The sequence below is a fragment of the Terrapene carolina genome, unplaced genomic scaffold (genome assembly GCF_002925995.2).
Source record: "Terrapene carolina triunguis isolate 2854851 unplaced genomic scaffold, T_m_triunguis-2.0 Scaffold21, whole genome shotgun sequence".
NCBI classification, from domain to species: domain Eukaryota; kingdom Metazoa; phylum Chordata; order Testudines; family Emydidae; genus Terrapene; species Terrapene triunguis.
In genome coordinates, this window is record NW_020664372.1 from 43,105,801 (window position 1) to 43,130,612 (window position 24,812).

The window sequence follows — 24,812 nt, forward strand, 5'->3', positions numbered from 1 at the left end:
GCTCTTAGTTCAAGGAGAATTGGACTGCCATAGCATTTTCATCTTTTCTCTCATAGGGTGGCTAAAAGTGCAACTTCAGACTTTTGCTGATATGTCTTTATACCACTTCATTTCATCTAAACAAGTCATGTCAAACCTAAAGGACTCTGACCAATACTAACACTCATACGTTTACTCCCGCAGATCCTACAACATTACCCACCTTCTACAGACACTGGCCACTTAGGCATACATAGTTCTCCTCTGTGACTCTTTGCTACCATGTGACTGGAGTTCGGTTTGAATTCCTTAACGTTTAGTATTAGAATTTCACCATCTAAGACTGATTTTGACAACAATCACTTTAGAAATCACTATGAAAGTTTTATCACCTTAACAGACAAATGAGAAATGGAACTGCTCTGCAGACTTCAGTCGTGCATTTTTTGTTTGTTTGAGAACTGCAGTAATTTGATGGAGAGTATTTAAAAATATTACAAGGTTCTTATGAGAGGATGTAACAAGTATGCCGGGGGATACAGATTAAACATCAATCTGTCTTCAGCATATTTTGTTCTCTCTAAGTTAAATTTTAATACTTAAAACTAAATTTTATGTCCTACATTTTAAGCCCAAATGTTTTGAATGTTACTACAGGACAAAACAGGAAAAATGTATTAAAAAATCCATAGACTTATCTATAAAGTTAGTTGTAACAGTTAAGATCACCCACCAGACTCTACAACAAATCTATATATAAAGAGGAGCTAATTACATTTAAATATACTTATTTCTTTTTGGTTTCTCTCAATTTCAGGTTGAAGGTGCCTGAGCTCAGAGAAATTTACTGGGGGGATAGGTTCAAAGGAGCATCATCTATAGATCTATCAAAATCCTGCCAGGACTCTTGGTAGACAAAATACAATGGTATGTCTTGGACTCTTGGGGAAGGGAAATGAGTTAACATCATAAAGAACATCAATATGGAGCAACTTGAGCAACAGGTGTGGATTTGTTTGTTTTGTTTTTAAACACCTTCATCTTGATCTATAGGCTTCTCTCGCCATTACCTCTAGTTATTCCCTTATTACTTTCTGCCAGCCATCCACTACAATACCATTTAATAAGATCCTCCTTAGATGCTGGCTTTAAGACTAAATGCATTCACTTATAAGCCATATTGTCTATACACTGCTGTTTTGTTTTTAATATTTTATTTGAGAGAAGACCAAATTCAGCTCTACTGTAAATGGGTGTAATTTCCATTGAGATTTGTGTCTGCTTATGTTGGAACTGAATCTGGTTCATAATGGTTGTTGCCATACTTAATTGTGTAAAACTTTTTGGAACAAAAGTTATATGAAAAATACTACACAAAATAAGGTTCTGATCCTGAAGACACGTAGTTGTGAAGAGAGCCCCATTGTGCAAAGCTGTACCTGCACAGTCTGTACCTATAAGCTAAACTTCTATTTTTCTGGGTATAAAAGTTAAAAACCAACACTGCAAAAATTCATTTTAAATCCACATATCGTCTGAGAAGCTATTGCTCCTAACATGTTCTTCAGCATTAAACTGTAAAATAGTTAGTAGACACCTTCAGGAAATATATTTAAACATTTTTGCAAACCTAATGATTGACTTCTCCTCCTTCTAGATCTGGCTATTCATTATCACAATTGAGAAGGTTGAAAAATACACAGTTACACATCAAGCAAGGTTCATTCTAGCAGCCAACAATGGTTGGAAGAAAACAGTCTACTTTTAAAAAATTACATTTCTCTCAGGAAATTTCCCCCTGCTTTTGTTATTAGTTATTAAGATTGGGGGGGGAAATTCTCATTTATTAGCTATGTCTGTAGACAAAGTTTTGTCAAAGGCACAAACTAAATAAGGACAGATTTTAAAGGTATTCTGATGCCTAAAGATCCATATAAGTGGTTCTGAAAATTCAACTAGATAGCTAACTGCATATTTAAGAACCTAAATACCATTAAAAGCCTGGCTCACATTATCAGTGTCTCCTGTTCAGGAAAACGTTAATGTAAAAAATAGAAAAGTTGGTAGGGGAACTAAAGATCAGGTGTATATGAAACCACCTTGAACTTTTTTTTTTTTAAAGTAGATTTCAAGTTGACTGTGCTTCTTTAACAGATGTACATTAACTAATGAAATCTCTATTGATTTGTTACAAGAGACCTTGTTAAATGGGTAATTTAAAGAGCTAGGTCAAATTTGGCCCAAAATTTAGGTTTTGTAAAGACACACATACTTATCAAACCTTAGAGTAATTAATTTAAAACTTAGCAAACCTTAGATGACTTGAAATATTTTCATGAAATGAAAAAATGTTGACTGTAAACAATACTTTTAACAAAAAAACCCTTGTACTGTTTGCTTCATTGTGTTGGGGCACAAGAATCTGAAGCTGGGAAAGTCTAGTCACCAGATAAATGTTTAAAAATTCCATTCATTTTTATAGTAAGTTATTAGTAGGGTAGGTAAGTATGCAGTAGCCACGTTGGTCCCAGGATATTAGAGAGACAAGTTAGGTAAGGTAATATCTTTTATTGGACCAACTTATTATGGCTTATCCACTAACCCCCACTTTTTGTCCTATGACTCCAGAGATCTTAACAGGCCACTCTATCTTGAATGGTCCATTACAATATACAAGTAATAATTACTTATGCTAAACAATCTGTTCAACCTTGCATTTTTGTTGTAAGGTTGGGAGTTCCTTTCCCAGACCTGAAGAAGAGCTCTGTGTGGCTCAAAAGCTTGTCTCTCACCAACAGAAGCTGGTACAATAAAAGACATTACCTCACCTACTTTATCTCTCTAGGATAAGTAAGGAAATTTGTTTAATACACATTTTCACTCTGATAATGCTCTCTAAAATACTGTAAGACACCTGTAAGAGTCTGGTTTATCTATAATGGAACTAACTTCTCTATTTTGATTTTTTTTTCAATGTTAGTAACAACACATTCTGGATACAACAGTATTTGATCAATCCTACATAAACATTTGAACAAAATCAAACATTCAAAAAGTTGCATCTTTCACACTAATAAACCTAGTGAACTGTTAAAAAAAATAATCAGGATTTCCCAAAGCAATACGTTTTCATGGGTGCTAACAAATCAGAATCTAGTCCTATCAACTTGAAGTGTCTGTTCTAACATTCCTAAGCTTTCGCATACAGAGAAGTTATATAATTTTAGGTGATGAAATTGCTCTCTTGGATATAACCTCTCGAAATTATACTTATGACAAAAAAATTCCTGTATTTTTTCTTGTGCAATTTCATGTAACAAAATCAGACAAGGTCCTGATATTTCACAAACAAACTTCACACTTTGAGAATGTACTACAAGGGTCGGCAACCTCTGGCACGCGGCTCGCCAGGGTAAGCACCTTGGCGGGCCGGACCAGTTTGTTTACCTGCCGCGTCCGCAGGTTCAGCCGATCACGACTCCCACTGGCTGCAGTTCGCCACTCCGGGCCAATGGGGGCGGCGGGAAGCCGCGGCCAGCACATCCCTCGGCCCGCACCGCTTCCTGCCGCCCCCATTGGCCTGGAGCGGTGAACCACGGCCAGTGGGAGCTGCGACCGGCCAAACCTGCGGACACGGCAGGTAAACAAACTGGCCCGGCCCGCCAGGGTGCTTACCCTGGCAAGCCGCGTGCCAGAGGTTGCTGTCCCCTGGTGTACTATCACTGAAGGACTAGTTTATAGACTGAGAAACAGCTGCAGCAAGACTTTACAAAAGTGATACTCCTTAACTAGATACCATGTCACAGATTTTATTTCGTAAGAGGCTGATTATGCAAACATTTGGGTACATGCATAGTTACATGCACAACTGCTTGAAGAATCGGGCCCCAATTTTTAAAAATCCAAGTCCTAATGGATGAAGCAAATATCTCAATAAAGAAATCTTTTTTAAAAGTGTATTAGAGGGAGATTGGAAATGGACAAGTTTTATCATGTATTGCACTGAGCTTTTATCATTCGAATTGTAGAACTCAAAACTGTATAGTAAATATTAGTTTTGTGTAGACTTTTCTAAGGATGAAGGGCTTTTTATATTAATGGATTTTGTTGGTTTGGGAAGATGAAAAGTTAACACCATAACACTGCTTGTCTGAAAGCAAAGAAAAAAAATAAAAGCATCCAATATAGCCTCACTCCCAAGCAGAAATGACCAAGGCTACTAAAGGGATGCTTTTTATAGAAGTACGGATTTATCTGAAGGTATTTAGAATTAGGAAAAAGTTAAGAGAAAAAATGGACATCTGTCTTATAAATGATTCATTAGGAGTTATGTGAAATGTTCTAACTTCATTTACACTTCTGCTGAAACTGTTAGACAACAAACTAGCAAGTGATTACGCAGTGCATACTGCTTGAAAAATGGGTAAATAAAAACTTTATAACCAGCACTCGCAATATTTAGGAACAACTATTTTCGTCCTAAATATGTTAAGATAATCTTCCAATATACAAATTGCTGAGAATTGTTCCAGCCAGGAACCAGATATGAAAATGGTAGTTAAGTCATACTAGCCATTCATTTGTTAAAAGACAACAATTTTGTTTCCAAGTCTTAAGAAATAAAAAGTATAGTCTCTATAGTTCCACTAGATCCTGATACTGCTGGAATCCTAGGGTAGGTCTACACTTACCCAGTAGTTCGGCGGCGAGCGATCGAACTTCTGGGTTCAACTTATCGCGTCTTGTCTGGACGCGATAAGTCGAACCCAGAAGTGCTCGCCGTCGACTGCGGTACTCCAGCTAGACGAGAGGAGTACCGCGGAGTCGACGGGGGAGCCTGCCTGCCACATGTGGACCGAGGTAAGTTCGAACTAAGGTACTTCGAACTTCAACTACGTTATTCACGTAGCTGAAGTTGCGTACCTTAGTTTGAATTAGGGGGTTAGTGTAGACCTGGCCTTAGATGCATCTCATTCATAAACACAGCCAACACTTTGCATCCATCAGGAATATTTAATACCATCTGTCCATAACAATGTTGTGTTACTATGCTGTATTTTTTAATCATTACAATACAAGTTAAAATTGCTTTATCTGTTGTGATTACACAGTCATTTTAGGGTTTCTAACCGTATCCTCTGTTCTCTTCCCCCACCTACATCCATCTCTAATGAATTTTATATAGTGTGTATGAAAGGCGTCAGCAATATTCCATGTAAACAAAACTGCCTAAATGAGTCCCACTTCCCAAAAAAACCCCAAACCAAACAAACCACTAAAAAGAATACTAGATTTAAATTTGTAACTAGGGTGACCCATCAGAGATGTGTGCGTTAGACTCAACTGGCTAATTAGAAAACAGTTTTGGACAATCCGTGTAATCAAAAGCTACACTAACGAAATATTTACAGCATGAGGATAAATTTCTATTAAGAATCTCAAAATTTGTTTTGAAAATTGTCTAAAATCAAAACACATGATGTATGTACTTCAAGAGCATTTGAGAAATCAAAAGGTGTACATATAAACAACTCTACAGGCACCCTAGCTTCAAGATTAACACACTTTATAAAAAATAAAATCAAGCAGGTGCCATTTATTAACTTGTCGACCTCCTAACATCAAGGATTTTCTGTCACAACTGCAAGTGCTAGGCATGAAGAATTCCATTCTGACAGTACTGTATTGATTCACGATCCCCCACTTTTCAGTTTTCATAATAAACTAGGGCAACCATCCCCACTTTCCCAAAACTAACTGTAGGCTAAAAGGACTGAAGCCAGAAGAATAATAATTTTAAAAGATTTCTAAATATATACACATCGGTTTTCAGTAAAAACCTATTTCATATAAAACTCGCAAAAGAAAGTTTATCCAATGTTGAATGGACAATTCCAGTATTATCAAGTGACAGAAAGGAAGTGTATGAACCCTACTCAGGATCATGCATGAAGCTCTGGTACAGCTGAGAAGTTAGCAGCTTACAACACTATGAAACTGTAACCTTTACATTTACTGGTTCAAAACTCACTCCTTGGCTGTCATAATGTGCCACCCGTATCATTAAGCAAAGCAGAGTTGTATTACCTTTGTTTTTTGTTACTGGAGATGGGGGCTGCTCTGTAAACACATCTGGGGAAGGGGACTCTGGGTGGTCAAACTCTTTGTCCATAGTTTCTATCAGACCAGTGATATCTGAATCCTCTGAGCAGTGTCTTGTGTTGCTGGTACATTCTGGGTGTGAAGGGTTAAGAAGTGGTGGTTGTGGCAAAGAACTTTCAGTCTGTTGCTCTTGTTGCTGAGGCACTGTTGGTGTTGGCTGTTGTGAATGCTGCTCTAAGAGAACTTGAGCATGTTGCTGGTTTGTTTGCTGGTTCTGCTTTGCCCCTCTGGATCTTCTGCCTGCTGTATGATTCTGAGATATAACACTTGAATCCAGGATAAGGGGACCTCCTCTGTTAGATGACTGCGTGGAAGATGTCTGTAGGGAAGTCCTGCTAGCAACATTTGAATTGTTTTTAGATTTGACATTTTCAATATCAGCTGAATTTCTATTACTGTGCAGATGTGCTGTTGGATTGCATTGCTTATGACTTCCTGCACTGGATCGTGATGAGGAACCACCTGCTCCATAGATTCCTCTGGAGGAACTGTGATTAGAGTCCGATCCAAGTGCATTCAAGCTGGAAGAAGAGCAAGTGTGTTCAAATATACAGTAAGTGTATATTCCTCTACATAAGAAGAGGAATTACATCAATTAGTAATCCTGAGCTACACAGTTCTTGGCTTATTTATCACAGAAATGTAACATGAAAACTCCCTTAAAGCTCAACTGACAAGTTAGTAATACTTAATATCCATTATTCACTTGCTTATTTACATTTGTGGACAAATCACAGCAACAACACATAGTACATGTGAGAAGGAATACTGGTGTGGGGAGTTTCTTTTTCAAATAAAGCCCTAGGAGGCCAAGGGTGGTCTATTTTTTGCAAAGGTATAGTCAAGGTCCAGACTTCAGAGAAACCTTTTTCACATTGCAACAACAATAATAAGAAGTAAATAAAAAGATTTCACAGTCTGTTCAAAAGTATCTGGCGGTCCAGATTTGGCCTGCGGTCCGCCTATTGACTACTTCTGCCCTAGGCAGAGAGCTTTAAGGAGAGACACTTTTGCCCCAGTCTGTTGCATTATACACTTTCTGTTTTTCTAACAGGTAGTATGTAATTTACTATGTTGATTTTCACAAAAAAGTAGGAATTCCTCCACCCTCCCTACACTATTTGGATGCCCTCTTAAGTTATTGCTAGATTACCAGCCCCTTTTGTTAGGAGGGTGGCCTTGATTAGTCTCCTGTACTAGAAGAAATGTTCCTTTCCAAGTGGCCTTGTTCAAATGTGTGTGTACTTACTTTCCGTCAGATGAAATTCCAACTATCCTCCTGAGATCAAATGGCCTTCCCATATCAAAGGGAGGGTTTGATGCCTCAAAGGACAGGCGCCTCCTGAATGGCTCCCAAATTCCTTGAGCATCTAAATAGGCTGTTCCAATTACCAAGAGAAAGAGTACACTATAGGGAATAGAAGTAAAAAAAAGCATTAATTTTGTTGTTGTTTTAGGGGTGATGAGGCTGAATGCTACAAGGCAAAGAAGATGCATCTTCTGCCAACAAATCGAAAGCTAAAAGGTGAACAGTACCCAAAAAAGCAATTTTATAGGTTGCTGTAAAGAGCAAAATCCCAGCATGACACACACACCTATTTAACCCCTCAATGTACACATATTACTATGGGAGTTACAATTAAAGTACAAAGACAAGATATAGATGTGATCCCCAAACCAAAAAGTTATGGAAAAAATAAGTTTCTGAAGCAGAAGTTAACTTGTTTCAATCAGCATGGTCTCGTCTCCTTCTTCCAAATTTTTGACAGCTTCTTGATATTTCCACTGAGTGAAATGAAGTACCAATTCACAAAAATTTTTTACACCCAAGATGCGATAAAAGAGCTAAGGAAAACAGATTAATCAAACAATAGGGAAACATCTCCAGAGAAGTTCATCAATACTCTATATAAGAGGGCAGAATTTTGGCCTTAGCTACTGTTTCCTGTCAAACCCACACTGTCACTGGGGGAAGAGGGAGAGAGATGAGGGGAGGAGCATAGGTTAGCATCTGATTTAATGCACAGGAAACTGAAGAAATTTTAATTCTTGGGTTAAAAATGCCATTGAGTAATTAAAATATACTAGATGGACTAAAATATTGTCAACAGATTTAGTGTGCAGACTAAAAGTACTATTGAATACACACATCAAGTGATTGTACTGGGAGGAAAAAAGAGTGCATTTGTGTGTTTATATAACACACTGTTGCTTGAGTAAAAAAAAAAATAATTTTTCTTCTGTTTCCATGTTTCCATCATTCAGTTCTTATTTTTACAGTTTTACTGTTGATATTTTAGTTATACTCAGTCAGTAGTGTTTCAATACAGTGAAACTGCAAAACAAATTTATTTTCATTTCTGTTTGTAACTACAATATTTCTTGGGGGAGGTACTGGACTGAAAGTCAGGAGACCCAGGTTCTACACCCAGCTTTGCCACTGATCTGAGCTGTGACCTTGAGCAACTTACTTCACCTCAGTGTGCACCTCTCTCTCCCGCTACATTCTTTGTTTTGTCTATTTAGACTGTAAGCTCTTCCTGGAAGGGACTATCTCACTACGTGTTTGTACGCTGCCTAGCAAAATGTGCTTTGTTGTCTGGTGTATTCATATGCTACTATGTAACCTCACTAACTGATGGTACTCTATTTTAAATGTTTTACATATGACTCAATAATGCCCTCCAGGTTCTCAGAAATTCCATTATTAGTATCACCAGTTGTCTATCACATATAAAGATGGCAGCAGAATTAAATCATTCAAAAGGCATTTGCTGCTAAACTCATGTAAGTCACTGTTTCATATCTCCCTAAGGTGCTGCGCTGTGGAAGAGTGACTTCTCACCTCCAAAAGAAGCCATGTTTAACAACGTTGCCTCAATTCATAACTTATCATAGAATATCAGGGTTGGAAGGGACCTCAGGAGGTCATCGAGTCCAACCCCCTGCTCAAAGCAGGACCAATCCCCAACTTAGTTCAAGTCTGGCTTAGTTACAGCTATAAATAATCACACATCATCATGGTTAATAGGAGTACAATATTTGATCTTAGCAAAGATGTTCTGGACAAACATATGCTGTATTTTGTACTAGTTTTTCACAGAAAGTTAGAATTCCCAACACCATGGTGTTAGCACAAAATCCACAGTAGTTTGCACCTGTTTGTTCTTAACTTCATCTTACCAGAACACATTATTTTACATCAATTATCAATTGCACTGTATACAAAATGTATCCTAAATTATACTAAAATCAAAGCATCTACCCTTTGTATTTTGTATTCAAACTCAGACAACTCCATGTACATTATGCAGGTACAAGCAACTCATACCTCATTATTCCTGAGACGATTATGTACAGTGCCAGCTCCCAATTGGGTCTGGGCAGGGCTTCTGCACATGTTGCTAACATATGATATGGAAGAGATGCATTCAATACAAATATAAATTCAGAGCCTCCTGCTGTAATGAACTTCAGTTCACGAATGACTCTGGAAGCAGTGAAATCTGGTGTAAACCTGAAAAAGTAAATGCAGATGGTTATACCTGTCCATATTTTTTAAGACTAAATCCAGTAAGACAGTTTTAAGTTCTAAATAATTTGCATTATTCATCCTTTTCGTATTTTAAAAAGATAATAGCAACTGCAATGACTGTAATTTGAGGAGGTTTGCCGAAACTGACTGAATCAGTAGGATGATCACTAGTCTCCCAGACACCTTAGCCAAACAGTACCTATGGATATTATTCAAGTAGCTTAAGAGACAATGAAATCAGTCTTTAAGTACATACACAGAAAGAATATATTCAATAAGAGGGAAGGCCTAGAATTAAGCCAATACCAGAGGGCAGATTTATCTAGCAGATGAAGCCAACTAGATACAATGGTTAGAATTAAATTTGGACCCATTTTTTTTGTTAAGAAAAAAAAATCAAACTAAAATTATGCAAAAAAATGCAAAATTTAAGAATGACAGTAATTAAGCAATGAAACAGATTACCAAGAAAAGTGGAAACTTTGTCACTTCATCTTCAAGTCAAGATTGAATATCTTTCTAGAAAGCTATGCTGTAATCCCATCACTAATTGTTGAGCTCGATGCAGGTATTCATGGGTGAAAGCCTATGGCGTATGTCATGCAGCAGGCCAGGCTAGTTAATTAGAGTGCTCCTTTACAGTCTTAAATTCTATGAATTTTTAGTAAAGGCTAATCAATTAGTATACAAAAGAAGCATTAAATACAATCAGGGCCCAAGATCATTTTTGGAGCAGAGGGTCCTTTCTGTAGCCAATTCTTGATTAAAACACCCACTACAATTTCAGTCAGTGCAGCATACACAAAGCCTGCAGGGTTAAAATGCTGTACATGATGATAATGCACTCATAATACACAGATGGATCCTTTTCAGTACACACTGCAATTAACCAAAAGGATATGTTAATCTAGGTCTATATTCTACAATATCCTGAATGAAGTTGTCTTAATATGCATCTGTTTATACAGTTCCAAGTTCACAGCAAACTGTTTAATGACCAGTAAATACAACACTGTACTCAGCTGTGAAATCTCTTTTATAGGTTCTTACAACCTGTTTGTTCCACTTTTAGAAAGGAAAGGAAGTGTCACAATTTTTGTTCATACAGAAGAAAATTAAGCAACTCAAAGTTTAAATGGAAAAAAAAAAGGATTTAATCAACACCGATTTCTTACTGAGTAAAGCTTTGTACATACATTTTCTAACGTAAGAGTATTCTCAAATGATCTACATGAGGAAAATGGCCTCACTCTTCAACAATGTACTTACAATATGACAATGTCTTTAGAGGCATTGGCACTTAGTGTAAACTCTTGACAGTTAACAACTTTAAATCCATATCCTTCACATGTATATCCACTGATTTCCATGGACTTCACATTAATCTGAAGCTGCCCTGTGTTCTCCACTTTGAATGTTCTTTTCAGTGTGAAATTTGGTTCTTTTAATTTCATTTCTAAAAAGATATAGAACAATGCAATTAGGACTGTGTTAAGCCACTATAGTGCAGTAAATTCATTATCTACAAAAAATGCTTGCAAAGTTCTGTTAGTACCATCCTCACTTTAAGCCCAACAGTGATACTAGGAAATACATGCATCAGGGAAGTGGTGGGTGGTCGAAGTGCTGACCTTTGGACAAGATGTTAAAACAGAGGTCTCTGCAAGCAGTGTCAGATGGCTGTCAAGTAGAATGGTTTTTGTCCAATTCCAGAGCATCTATTATTCACAAAAAACCTGGAGAAAGCTACTCTATTGAGACTAATATTGCTTATAACAAACCTGCTCCCCAACTGTGTAGTGGTGTAAGCTATTGTTCATCAGTGTGTATACGTTTCTTCTGTACGCAGTTCCTGTACTAGCAGCATTTAACTGAACATTGTAAACATTACTTTCAGATAGTATGTGTAGTATTATCTGTACTTTAACACTAAATTCTTTTCTATCCCGAAAATAAAGCTCATGGATGACATCAAAGACATTGAAGTCAGCATCATTAAGAGGAATATGGCCTTTTAAGAATTTACACTGCTAGTGGAAAACCAATGTGAGGCACATGTTTAGAGGTAGGATCTGAGTTTTCAACTTCAACTGAGTTTTCTACACATCACTCAATGGAGAAGGGTTTGGCTGACCATCCATGAAGAAATACTATGGATCTCTGGCAAAGGCTGAGGGCCAAATCTTCTTGACTAGTTCTTCAGCCCCAATTCCTCTACCCTCTCCCTTCCCTGCCCCCTGCACAAACTGTTTGCGTTGAGGGCTGCTAAAGGATTCAGGAAGACAGAGGGCTGGTTGCTGCTTTGGTTCACCTATTGAGAGATCCAGGGCCATTGTAGTGGGCTGTCTGTTACTTTTGTCTGTCTTCACTCTTTTGTTCTTAAAAATTGAGGTTATATAGCCTCTAGTATCCATCACTTTAAACTAAAGTAACGTTGGACAGACCTTCATCTGTATGTTTACATTTCCTAATTAATCTGTTTACAATGACAAAATGACACTATGAAAATAAAAAAAATTCTCAGAAATATTGCTTGTATAGTGAAATACAATATTTGTCATGGTACATCAGCCACAAGTTCACACATTTTACATATTTTTTAGAGATTCATTTCATCTTGGCATTATAAAACAAGAAAGTGATATTTTCTAGTTACTGCAGATAATCGTAGTTGTGTATATCAGATGTCATGAGATTTTCTGTTCAATGTAGTAGGTCTTCATAGAATACTCACTTTCTGAACAGTCTTTTAATAATGTTTCAGTAATCTTAAAACGTAATGAACTTCCTGGAACCGGAGGCTTGCCTGCAACCCTCAGGCTTTCAGTTGTTCCTTGGCCTTGTACCATTATAGCATCTATTACAGTCAAATTATTTCTGTATAAAGAGAATAGGGGAAAGAAGAAACTTTTAGCAAAATAAATATGCACTCCACTGCTCTCACAAACATGTTCACAAACTATATTACATTACATCCCAATCCTAGAACAGTCTTATGTATATGAGTAATCTCACTCACAATTCCCATGCATAAGTGTTTGCAGGTTAGGGGCTGCAGTAACCAACACAAAGCATACTAAATTTTAGTGAAGAAACTCATGATTTAGTTATAATAAAATTTTATCATTAACACTTAGAACTGCAAAGCTCCTACATGCTTCTTTCAAACAGTAAACACACTTATTTAAACTCTCGACTTCTCAAAGCAAGAATATTTTAGGAAAATAGTGTTTGACAAGTCCCTACTTTCAATACAAAATGTACAGATGAACTTGAAAAGAATCTAAACATCTTAATATAGAAAACATATTGGCAATACGTGAATATTTGAAGATATGAACTGAATGCCTTTGACCACTGTAAATCATAGTGTAATGTATACAAACTAAATCCATCATTCCAAACCTGGAGATTCCACAATTAATCTTGAAACAATGGGACAATTTATTGGTCACAAGTGTCAAATGTGTAATCTACACATAAATAAGAACCTAATTAACTCAAATCTAATTCAGAGACCTACCATACCTGATGATAATTAATGATGAAACAGTCTTATTAAGAACTGGAGTAAATTTTACTTTCACAGATTTTCGCTCTCCAGGCTTTAAAACTATGTTTAAAACCGAATGTCGAGACAGACCCTCTGCAAATCCTGTAGTGCTCTGCAATGGCTGAACCTTAAGACAATGAAAAATAAAAACCACTTTTTAAAAATAGGGAATTTTTCATAGATTCCACTGAGTACATACAAACTATATTTTCTAAAAAATTCTTATATCAAAACGTGCTTCCTGATGAAGTTGTTTAAATACTTAATTAGCCTAGTTAAAGTCTTCTAATTCTCTATTAGACTTAAAGGGTAACAGAAAAAAAGTTTTTTTTTTTAAATACACACAAACATTTATTCACAAGAGTGTCCACCATGAACTGGAAGTTCCCTTCAAGTAACTGGTAAGATACAAATAGTCTTAAGTCAATGAGAGTTTGATCAGGCAAAAAGAACAGGCTGCAGCTGCTATTCTGCCACCAGTTGATATGCAACACTTGTTGTTTTTAATTTTTAAGCTATCATAGCCTTTAACAGAAAAACAAAAGATCTACAGCACAAAAAAATCCTATATTTATTACCAACTTCAAAGTGGTGCAACTGGATTATTCACCATGCGCAATCTGAGCTACAAAACATTCACCTGGGTTCCTAAAACCCTCAGAGGACAAGGTATTCAGGGGGTTGTTTCATGTGCATCTCTAACGCTAATATTATTACTTTGCAATTATATAGTGCTTCACATCTTCAAAGTGCTCTACAATTATTAAATCTTCAGAACACACTTTGAGGTAGACAGGCTAAGTATTACCAATGTAAAAGGAGAACACAAATCTAAAATTTCTAAGAATTTCTCAAGTGACCTTTTCCTGATCTTGATCTTACTGTAAGAAAGCACTGATTTATGAGACGATAGTAAAATAAGTCAGTGGTTCTCAACCAGGGGTCCGGGCCCCATGAGGGGCTACAAGCAGGTTTCAGGGGGCCTGCCAAGCAGGGCTGGCATTAGACTTGCTGAGGCCCAGGGCAGAAAGCCGAAGCCCCACCGCATGGGGCTGAAGCCCAGGGCCCTGAGCCCTGCCATCCAGGGCTGAAGCTGAAGCCTGAGCACCTTAGCTTTGCGAGGCGCTCTGTGGTGTGGAGTCCTGGGCTATTGCCCTGCTTGCTCCTCCCTAATGCTGTCTCTGGCTTTTATATGCAGAAAAACAGTTGTTGTGGCACAGGTGGGCCATGGAGATTTTATAGCATGTTGGGGGGGACCTCAGAAAGAAAAAGGTTGAGAACTCTGAAATAAGTAACTAGGTATAGCTTAACTAAAAACTGACTAATTGGAGGGAAAAGAATAAGTGTTTATACACTCAAAGAGAACATCTGCTTAGGGGGGATCACAAGTAAAATTAAGACTGTCAAAAAATTCTGAATGAAAAGTGAAGTGACAGATGCCCCACCACCTGGGTATTTAAAACTAGCATCCAAGAATATACTGTACGGAATACTTATATATCAGTAAGGGGATGAATAAAATAAGACAGATATTTTTCATCTTTAAGTTCTATAATTACATAAAAGAATAAACATATAGAAAAAAAAGTTAAATTTGAATTACACACCAGACTTGCAGGAAAACTGCTCTGCAATTTCCATTAACATATCCAACAAACATCACACGCCAGTCATAACTTTGAAGACTTTATGGCTGTATTTTTATTATACAATATTTGTGTGGCTATGTAAAAACTATTAGAAAAGACGAAAGTGTTTTAAAATAACTTACAGAGTTTCTGGAAACCTGGAATTCTAGTGTCCTCAAATTGAAATTTGTTGGCTTACTCAAGTTAAACCTAAAATATAAACATATACTTCTTACCAAACTATATTACAGTGAGATAGGATGTACAAGTATTTATGAAATTCACATAATTGACAATATGGCCTTTATAACACTTTCAAATAATTTCTGGATTTCAACACTAACCAAAAGCACAGGATTTATATTAAGATGACTGTAATGAAGACTACACAGATAAAATGGCCACTCATTTTTCTTATTTTGCTTGTTCTCTCCCTTCTCCACTCTGCATTCCAAAGAGGAAAATCTGAAGCATTTGTTTAGCTCACCAGCTTTGCCCCAAACGGATGGCTGGCAATGAAAGTGTACTAAAGTTTCTTTACCTTTTCATTTCCCATTTATACTAAAGCTCTGAATTCTCTCTACAACACAGCCGCTGTTGATAAATACTGCATTGATTTCCCCCTCACCTCCCCGCAAGTAGCACATTTGGCATCAAAGCAAGAGGAGTTTAAATATTCCAAACGATACTTACCGCTCTATTAATTTGTCTACAAAAGATGATGGGTTGGAATACAGAGCTAAAGGAAGGAATTGAACATAGACAGGAACATCTGCTGGGTTTTCTAGAAGAATTTCTTCCTCCTAATACAAAAGCAACAATTTGACAAACATTTACATTCATATTAATTGTGAATGTAGTGAAACTTTTCCAAATATTAAGACCTATTTCATAGTACGCTGTGTCACTGTAAAATGATCCTATTAACACACACACACTTACTGATGAGCTGTTGGTATTGGTAAGTGGAAAACTTAAATGGCGTGGTGAACCAAGTATGGATGGCCAGGCCAGTTCGGCTGTGATTTTCAATATTACATCCTTCTGGAGATCTGTGTCCACTTCAAACATGGCACTCAATCTAGAAAAAAAAAAAGTTATAAAATCCACCTTGTGATAGTGGAATGTCGATAGCCTAACAAACAACAACATTTTGTTAACTTTCCATGCACTCTAGAAAATGTATAATTATTTTGGAATGCACCACTCTTCAATATATTTTTACTTTTGTCAAACATTTGATCTTTACCTGTACTTACTGCTATTTCAGTTATAAGAAAAGGAAAGCACAGCACAAAGGGACAACACAACCACACTGTCTGTGCTGTCACACCTTTGCAGAATATTCTATGCTTTCTTGTTTTGTTCCTCCCATGCCTCCTTCAATTACCAGAGTATTCTTTTGTTACAAAGGTGTTTTATCGTAGTGAGACCATGACTAAGGCTCTGACTACAGTGGTGCAAAAAGGGAGTTAGAGTAAACAGCTACTGCTGAATCCTTTTCTAATACTGTTTGGCTGTCCAGTGTGAACAGGGTCAAACAGTATTAAAACCCATGAGTGGATATGCAAAGTTACTTCTATAAACATTAGCTGTTTTTAAACGCTGGTCCAATATGGTATAGCTCCAGCTATACGGCTTCACAAACTGTGTTAAAGTCTATCTATGTCATAAATACAGGACACACAGTGAACCATGTTACAGCAATGCCAACTCCCACCATTTTATCACAAGTCTCAGGATATTTGGTGTTCTTCAGCACCAGATCCTGGAGTCAGATGATTTTAATGAAAGTTAAGCTTTTCACAAAGAGTTTCCAACTCCCATGGCTGCAGAGAAAAATCTTAATCTGACCCAAGTGAACCCTAAATGTCCAATCCAGAAAGTAAGTGAAAAGAATCTCAAACAGAAGCTCCCCGACTTACGCAAGCATTCCGTTCCGGAACGCCTTGTGTAAGTCGAGTTTTGCGTAAATCGGGAACGTATCTCCGACAATTACACAAATAAATTAAAAAAAAAGCGTACGGAACTTTTTCCGTAAGTCCGTATTTCTGTAAGTCGGGTTTGTGCAACCCGGAGAGTATCTGTATTTATTTATGTTAAACCTCATGATTTAATGAGGCCTGAGTCATGATATTTGAATGCTTAGGGATGACAGTACTGAGGATACATGTTTGTCCCCTGATCCAGTTGCAATTTGATTCCAATTTGAGATAGGGCATTAGCCATCTAGTCTAACTGAACTAAGCTGTTAAATTTTTCTGTATCCCTAATACAGTTTTCCTCTTGCCCCAGTGATGTTCCCTTCTCTGGCCCAGCTGCTCAGTGCACTCACTCTTCTGAGCGCCACAGTCATGCTGAAAGGTGCAGCGCACAAGCTTAGGGAGGAAACGGAACTGAAGGATAAGTGTGATGAGTCATCAGACCAGGCCAAAGAGATTCTCACCCAGTCAGGGACAGAGTAGCCCAACACCCAAATAAAACTTACTAGCTGGTGTGGAGATTCAGTAGGCAGATGGGAGCACTGGAGGTATGGACAAAAAGTCAGGGTTCTATAGGTCTCAAGCACTTCAGCCAAGGCCTTCTGTTGGCGTGGCTTTAGTACCAGGCAGGTCTGTCCAGTATTCAGACCAAGCGCGCCCTATTCTTTGTTTAAAGTTTCTCTGTATTATTTGTTTCTTTAACTGAATTTAGAGGGCTTTACACATTCACTGCATCATGTAACTATTTGGAGATGTGTTTTCCTGTATTTCTTTCCCTCTTCCTCAAATATTCTAGCCTTTAATGTAAGCTGCAAAAAGTAGATAATTTCAGGGAATTCTGACAGGGTCATATTTCCCTTCCTTTAAGAGTTACTGTTGTGCTTTCTGAGCGATGTGCCAGGCACTTTTGTTAGGCTGTTGATATAGTTCTATTGCAATATTTCATTACCTATGTTAAGTCTTTTTGTGTTTTCACAAAGTCTAGAACATTAATAAAATCCAAGTTAAAATGGATATTATCACAATAAATAGGATCTCAAAAGCACTTTGCCAACATTAACTAATCCACACAATACCCTTGAGACATTGAACATATTATCCACCATTGAAAAGCAGCCACTTCATGCATGAAATATAGCAGATGCTTTTAACAGAGCACAGTAGCACCACACAACAGTTCAACTTCTTAGGCATTAGTTTGAATATGTTTTTAATCATTATCACGCTCCATATAACACCTTTCAAAAAGGTATCCCAAAATACTTTACACAAAACTAAACGATTGCTACTTTTCAGTGGTGAATAAAGTTATCTCAGTACAGCGGCAAAAGGAGACAATCCAGATAAACAGGAGCACAGCAGCTATTTTGCACAAGCAATACCACATATTTTAGGAATACTGTGTAAGCTGGGGTTTCTTTTAGCCTTCTAGTTTACAAAGAAAGATGGTCAACTACAAATTCACACTAGTTGATTTACCTAAGCCAGAGGTTCTCAAACTGTGGTCCATGGACCACCAGTGATCTGCGAGCTCCATTCAGGTGGTCCGTGGATAGTTTCCTCTAAGGTGCACACCTGGGCGGCCGCATATGAGAGAATGAAGGGCCACCCACCTAATTAGTGGAGCCGTGCAGGCATGACTCCACTAATTAGGTGCCTAGCCCCTGGAGAAGATGCACATGTAAGGTGAGGTGGTGGCCTTGGGGAGGGAATAGAGGGTAGGTGGGAAAGGGCAGTGGGGTGAGAAGAGGGGGTGGGGGGAATTTGGGATGTGCAGGGCTGCGGTGGCTAGAGAAAGAGGCTACTTTCCTCAGTTCCAGGGCTGCAGCTGCCAGGGAGAGACCCCCGCTCTCCTTCCCAGCCTCAGCTCGAACGCAGTCACTGCAGGGGAGAGAGGGACAGACCCCCCCCCCCCTTCTCAGCCCCAGCTCGGGGGCTGCCATGGTGGGGGAAGAGAGGGCACATTCATCGCATTAGAAAGGTAAGACTACTGATATTAAAATATGAGTTGTGTGCTTTTATTTGTAGAACAAAAAAATGTTAATATTAAGGGGGTTTTTTTTGTATAGCGCTTTTATCCGAAGTGCTTTACAATAGTTCGCTAACGGTACCAATAACATTTGGAAAGATCATTAAGTGGCCCGCCAAGACCCTCTGCATTTTCAAGTGGTCTTCAGAAAAAAAAAAAAAGTTTGATAACCACTGACCTAAGCCAAACATAGCACCTTCAGGAAAATGTCATTTGCCCCCCTTCAAACTCTTTTAGAAGAACAAACCTAGCAACTATTCCTTGCCCTTCTCTGGCAACACAACAATTCAATACTGTAAACAGGCAACACAAAACAAAAAGAATCAAGTGATTCACAGGCCACAGGGCAAATATACACTCACCTATGACCTGAGTTCTCTCTGATTCCTGCCCACACTCTGAACAAGTTCTCATGCAAATCCCAATCAGAATCCCATGCATCTTCTTGCATCGTTAAGCTGTGCTGAACTTTAGGTTCAGCTAAAAAACAAAAACCATACTTTTATACAACCCTTCAATATTAAGGTGGGGGGAATACATTGAGATTTTAATTGCAAAAATGAAAATTACTTACATTTAGATAAGAAAGGCAATCCAACATAACAGTGATTCCCACACTGTAAACCAGGATCAAAATAAATATTTGCTATCTGCAAAATGTACAAGAACAATTAAATGAAGTAAGCATCTCTGATGACTAAAATAAAGAAAAATTCCTGCATTTAGGATGGAAGAATCCCATGCATGGCTACAGACTAGGGACCGAGTGGCTAGGCAGCAGTTCTGCAGAAAAGGACCTAGGGGTTACAGTGGACAAGAAGCTGGATGAGAGTCAACAGTGTGCTCTTGTTGCCAAGAAGGCTAACGGCATTTTGGGCTGTAAAAGTAGGAGCATTGCCACCAGATCGAGGGACGTGATCATTCCCCTCTATTCGGCATTGGTGAGGGCTCATCTGGAGTACTGTGTCCAGTTTTGGGCCCCACACTACAAGAAGGATGTGGAAAAATTGGAAAGAGTCCAGCAGAGGACAACAAAAATGATTAGGGAACTAGAACACATGATTTATAAGGAGAGGCGGAGGGAAATGGGATTATTTAGTCTGCAGAAGAGAAGAACGAAGGAGGGATTTGATAGCTGCTTTCAACTACCTGAAACGGGGTTCCAAAGAGGATGGATCTAGACGGTTCTCAGTGGTACCAGGTGACAGAACGTGGAGTAATAGTCTCACGTTGCAGTGGGGGAGGTTTAGGTTGGATATTAGGAAAAACTTTTTCACTAGGAGGGTGGTGAAGCACTGCAATGGGTTACCTAGGGAGGTGGTGGAATCTCCTTCCTTAGAGGTTTTTAAGGTCAGGCTTGACAAAGCCCTGGCTGGGATGATTTAGTTGGGAATTGGTCCTGCTTTGAGCAGGGGGTTGGACTAGATGACCTCCTGAGGTCCCTTCCAACCCTGATATTCTTGATTCTCTGAATAACTGCAAAATTATCAATGTGTTACGTTTAAAGAAAAACTACCTATTAGTACTAATACACAAAACTTTCCAACCTTTGATTTTTTTCCTGCCTCTAAATCTTCTTTATTGCTCCTTAATCTCTTGTAATAAAACCGCACATCTTCGGACAGAGAGCGTACATATTGTATTTTCACCTTCTGAGAGAAGGAATTCATAATATTTAAACTCTGATGAACTATTTTCCCCTAAAGGAAAGGAAAGAAAAAAAAATTATACTGTATACATTTCTCCCACTCACAACACATAGTGGGCAAGCCATCAGACATCTACCTACACAGGTAGCATTTACCTACCTTAGCATTTTGGTTGAGGCCTGCACAATTTTTCGTTCTGCCCTCCCAAAACGGAGTCAATTCCTCTCCAGTTTATCACACTACTATGCACAAAACCACCCTAAGAATTTTGAGGAGGATTAGGAAGATGATTTTTTGAGATACTCCCCAAATGTATCTGACTCCTTTTATATTAAAGGTGCCAAAAGAGGGAGACCAAGGGCTGGATTTTAGGTTCCCCCAAGGCAGAAGGGGAACCAGCTGCTTGTGATGGAACTGGTGCATAGCTGCAAACATTTAGAAGTATTTTGAAAGGGACAATAAAGTAGGATTCTGGAATCCAGTAGGCCCTCAGCTACTGCGGGGTTGCGAGTATGTATATGGTGAAATGTAGAACACATATAGTGCTTTAAAAACACTACTACTAAAACATCACAACCAGAGATGGCCAAAAAACAGGATGAAACTTTCATGAAAATTTATGAGAAACAGATAGATGTTTCACAGAAAATTTTTGAAATTCCAAGTTTTTGTGCCAGCTCTAGTCATGATCATCCCTCTATAAAGCAGGTAAGTAACATTTCATCATTTTAAAGAAGAAGAGTTAGATGACTCAACTGTCATCTGCAGAACTCTGATTAGAATGCTTGAGCCCCATGTTCTCCATCCTGTGTCTATTTCACTATACCACGCTGGCACTCATTGAGATATTCCCTCTTCTGGCAAAAAGCCATCATGGATGCTCAGTAGAGGACTGGCTTAGCTGGAAATTGTGATTGCCCTAACTGCCAACTCTGGCAGTATAGATGCTACAGCCCCCATAGCCACAAACTACTCTGAGATCCTACCAAAAATCACGGGACCTGTGGTCATGTTTTTCCGCTCATTGCAAAGGTCAATGCTGGTAAACGTGAAGGGGACTATGAATAACCTGTGATCTTTAGTCAAGATCAGTGACCACCTTTCAACCTTCACCAAAGAATATAGAGAGATGCAAACAAATTATGTTTTCGAGGTTTTATTGCAAGGAAGAGGACTAGAAACTTGCATCTTTCCCTCAAATGAAATCTGAGATTTACCTTTTATATATCTCAGTGCATGAGCTGGGGTGAAGAATGGGGGTAAGTTACAGCTGTGGGCTTGCAAGCCACAACGATGGCTGTAGGCTCAGGAAATTCTTGAAGTGTCATAAACAAGAAAAATCATTTTTCAAAGTGATGACTGGTGCATGAAGGGATAGTTTACTACACCGTTTTGTCCTGATGAATGGACACATTCCAGAGGAGGAAGAAATGACTGTGCCAGAGCCCCATGTATGGAGTCCTGCAGATACACCCATCTTTTATTAATGGGCAATTTGGGACTCACATTAAACGCTTTGGCAAAAACTAATAGGTTTTGTTTTTTTAATCAAAACACTCTCTTAAACCTGTACAGTGATTACCAACAAGAAGAGACTATACAGCTGAACGATACCCTTTGTGAGCTGACAGCCTTTCAAAAATCTTAACAATCCAATTCCCATCCTTTACTCAACTCACGCCCTTGCAATAAAGCACCCCTACACTGGTCCTTTGCTACCATCTCTCCTCTCTGATCTCCCTCTTCCCCTGCACTTTTAGTTTTTATATTCCTTTCCCTGATGATTCTCCCTCCTCCTTGGTTCGCTACCCATCAGAAGGCTACATGCTGTTCAGACTGGGTGATCATCCATTCATGGCTCTCAGCTGAGCCAGGCTGCACGTGATCCCATGGTTGTGCCAAATGTCATGGGAGCAGAGAAGATAAGATCTGGTTAATGGGCTGCTCCCTGACACACAGCCCTGTAGAAAATCAGATGCTTCTGGGGCTCAGTGCATGAAGACTGCTGCAGCAGCAGAGATGAAAGATAGGCAAATCTCCACAAGCAGTCATTGTGATTCTACAGAGGGATTAAAGTGGATCCAGGATCATACAGCTTCCTTGCTGTATTGTTCCTGTACTGTGCCACATACCCCCTTAGGGGCAACCCATCTCCAGGTTGGGAAACAATGTTAAATACACAACTACTTTTGTATTTTTGTAAACTGGCCAATTTAAGAGTTTCTTTGGTTTCAAAGTCTTTCTTCTGAAGATCTCAGAAATCTGGAGATATACCTGATATAATTAGATGCCTCTCTCTTATTCCTGGCACTAATGCAGAAGGAATGATGGGGAAAACAACTGAGCACAGTTACATCATAATGAAGCTGAATAGAAAGCCAAGTCTGGGCCAGGAGTCAATATCCCAGGCTCTGTTCAAGTGATACAATAAAAGGGGAGTTGAGGTGTGTGTCATGCCTAGCATCTGGGGTGATAAGCGCTTCTATAGTGGCGGCTAATGAGAGTTTAAGAATAATCACCACGGTTCCCTCCAGCATAGCAATTCACAAGTCATAAAGCAAATCATAAAGGAAGTTGCTCCTGGAAAGGATCTGAAGAAAAAAAGGAAGAAAATATTGTCAAGAAAATATCTTACTGGAAAGGAAGGTGGAAGGTGAATGTGTTTAGGGGAGCAAGTCAGTGAACCCACAGCAATTACAGCCTTCACGGGAATTGTCAAAATCTGAAAGAACAAGACAAATTTAGTAATACATCTTCTCCAAGTGGAATCTTTATATGTCCAGCTATTCATCCTTTTATTTCTGTTTTTAGTTACACCAAACACATTTTCTAAAAATCTAAAGTTCTATTATTCATGTTTCATATTTACATATAATCAAGCCAACAGACTTGGCATAACGATATGACAACCAAGTGTGTCAAGTTTAATGCAAGGATGATTATTTTAAAGTCTCATCATCCAGCCCAACATTTTGATTCCTCAGCCAATTTTCTAAAAGAAAATTCCTCAGGTCAAAAGTTTATCAGGAAAAATATTAAGAAGCCCATTTTTCCTTAATCACACGCATTCTATCAATTTATATGCAACTCAGTACAATGCAGAATAAAACATACAAACAAGTTACAAACTTTCCAATGAGCATTTTTGTTTTTCCTTGGAAAATACTATGACATCTTCTTAAAAATACTGCACTTGTGTTTATACAGGAGATATTAAACTGCTCTAGAAGCACTATAAATCATGGTAAAGTATTAAGCTGTAGACACAAACGTCTGTTTTACGGATTGGAATATATATAAGTAATATTAAAGATGAACAGATATCAGTGCAACGAAGTCCTCACAATCAGAATAAGACTGAAGTGTGTGCGCACACAGGAAAAAACAAACAGCTTCAGATTTTACGGTTGCCCACAGGGTCAAATACGTATGCATCGGTGCATATGCAAACAAATGCCAATATTATTTCTGCCAAATACAGACTACTGGAAGACTTCTAAAATATCCCCTTTTTCTGTAGCTGCATTCAGAATACGCTACAACACTTCCTGACTCCATAAACGCACAAAAACAAACACAAAGTTCACTATATAGTTTATAATATGCTATGTCAACACACACTTAAAGACATCAAAAGTTACAGCCAAATGTTGTTAAAAATGAAAGTGATCCCATTATATGCTTCAAGGTTACTCCTCTTATTGTATAGATTAGAATATATCTTATTTTGTGGATATTAGCACTGAAGACCAAAGAGGTCAAGTAAAGTAACTTTCTATTACTTCTCTCCAACAGTACGACTCCATATTGTGGGCTGATAACACATTCTAAACGTCTCACAAGGAGGTGCTACAATGAGCTTTCACACAAACGACTGACATGATACACTAAGAGTGTCATCACAGTGTATCATGTCAAAAGATCCATGGTGCTGTGAGTATGCATCGAGCCTCAATGCACTTGGACTCACCTTGAAGCATCGCATAATAGATTGAAACAGATTCCAGAAGCAAAGTGGAAAGCTGAGTGAAACTTGCCTTTTTTTCAAATCCTTTCAGAGCAAATACAGTACCACTGTATTTCATTGTAACATATGCATAATACAGTATTCTATCCACCAGGATCCAGACATGTCATCAATGGAACTGTTAGGACTTCATAGTTGATTACTGATGTGGTTTGCAGCATCAGTTATGGCAAGCAACTATTGCACCAATGTAGCAACTGCTTTTCAGAGTTAATATCTCAGTCAGTTAAAAAACCTTAAAGTATAGCACAAAATACCAGTCCACAAT

General features: G+C 38.3%; 1 protein-coding gene across 3 annotated transcripts in view; it reads right to left on the reverse strand.

The window, feature by feature from the left end:
* The window catches only part of TMEM131 (transmembrane protein 131), a 168,681-nt gene that overhangs the window by 21,681 nt on the left and 122,188 nt on the right, over nt 1-24,812 (reverse strand). For all 3 annotated transcript variants that reach the window (XM_024213327.2, XM_026648053.1, XM_026648049.1), the window contains exons 19-31: nt 23,153-23,239; nt 20,416-20,568; nt 19,443-19,518; nt 19,231-19,348; nt 15,800-15,938; nt 15,551-15,660; nt 15,001-15,067; nt 13,205-13,356; nt 12,411-12,553; nt 10,946-11,132; nt 9,473-9,658; nt 7,391-7,549; nt 6,067-6,662 (exon numbers count right to left, since the gene is read on the reverse strand). In XM_024213327.2, the coding sequence (XP_024069095.2) occupies nt 6,067-6,662; nt 7,391-7,549; nt 9,473-9,658; nt 10,946-11,132; nt 12,411-12,553; nt 13,205-13,356; nt 15,001-15,067; nt 15,551-15,660; nt 15,800-15,938; nt 19,231-19,348; nt 19,443-19,518; nt 20,416-20,568; nt 23,153-23,239 (2,173 nt within the window). The remainder of the gene's footprint in view (nt 1-6,066; nt 6,663-7,390; nt 7,550-9,472; nt 9,659-10,945; nt 11,133-12,410; nt 12,554-13,204; nt 13,357-15,000; nt 15,068-15,550; nt 15,661-15,799; nt 15,939-19,230; nt 19,349-19,442; nt 19,519-20,415; nt 20,569-23,152; nt 23,240-24,812) is intronic.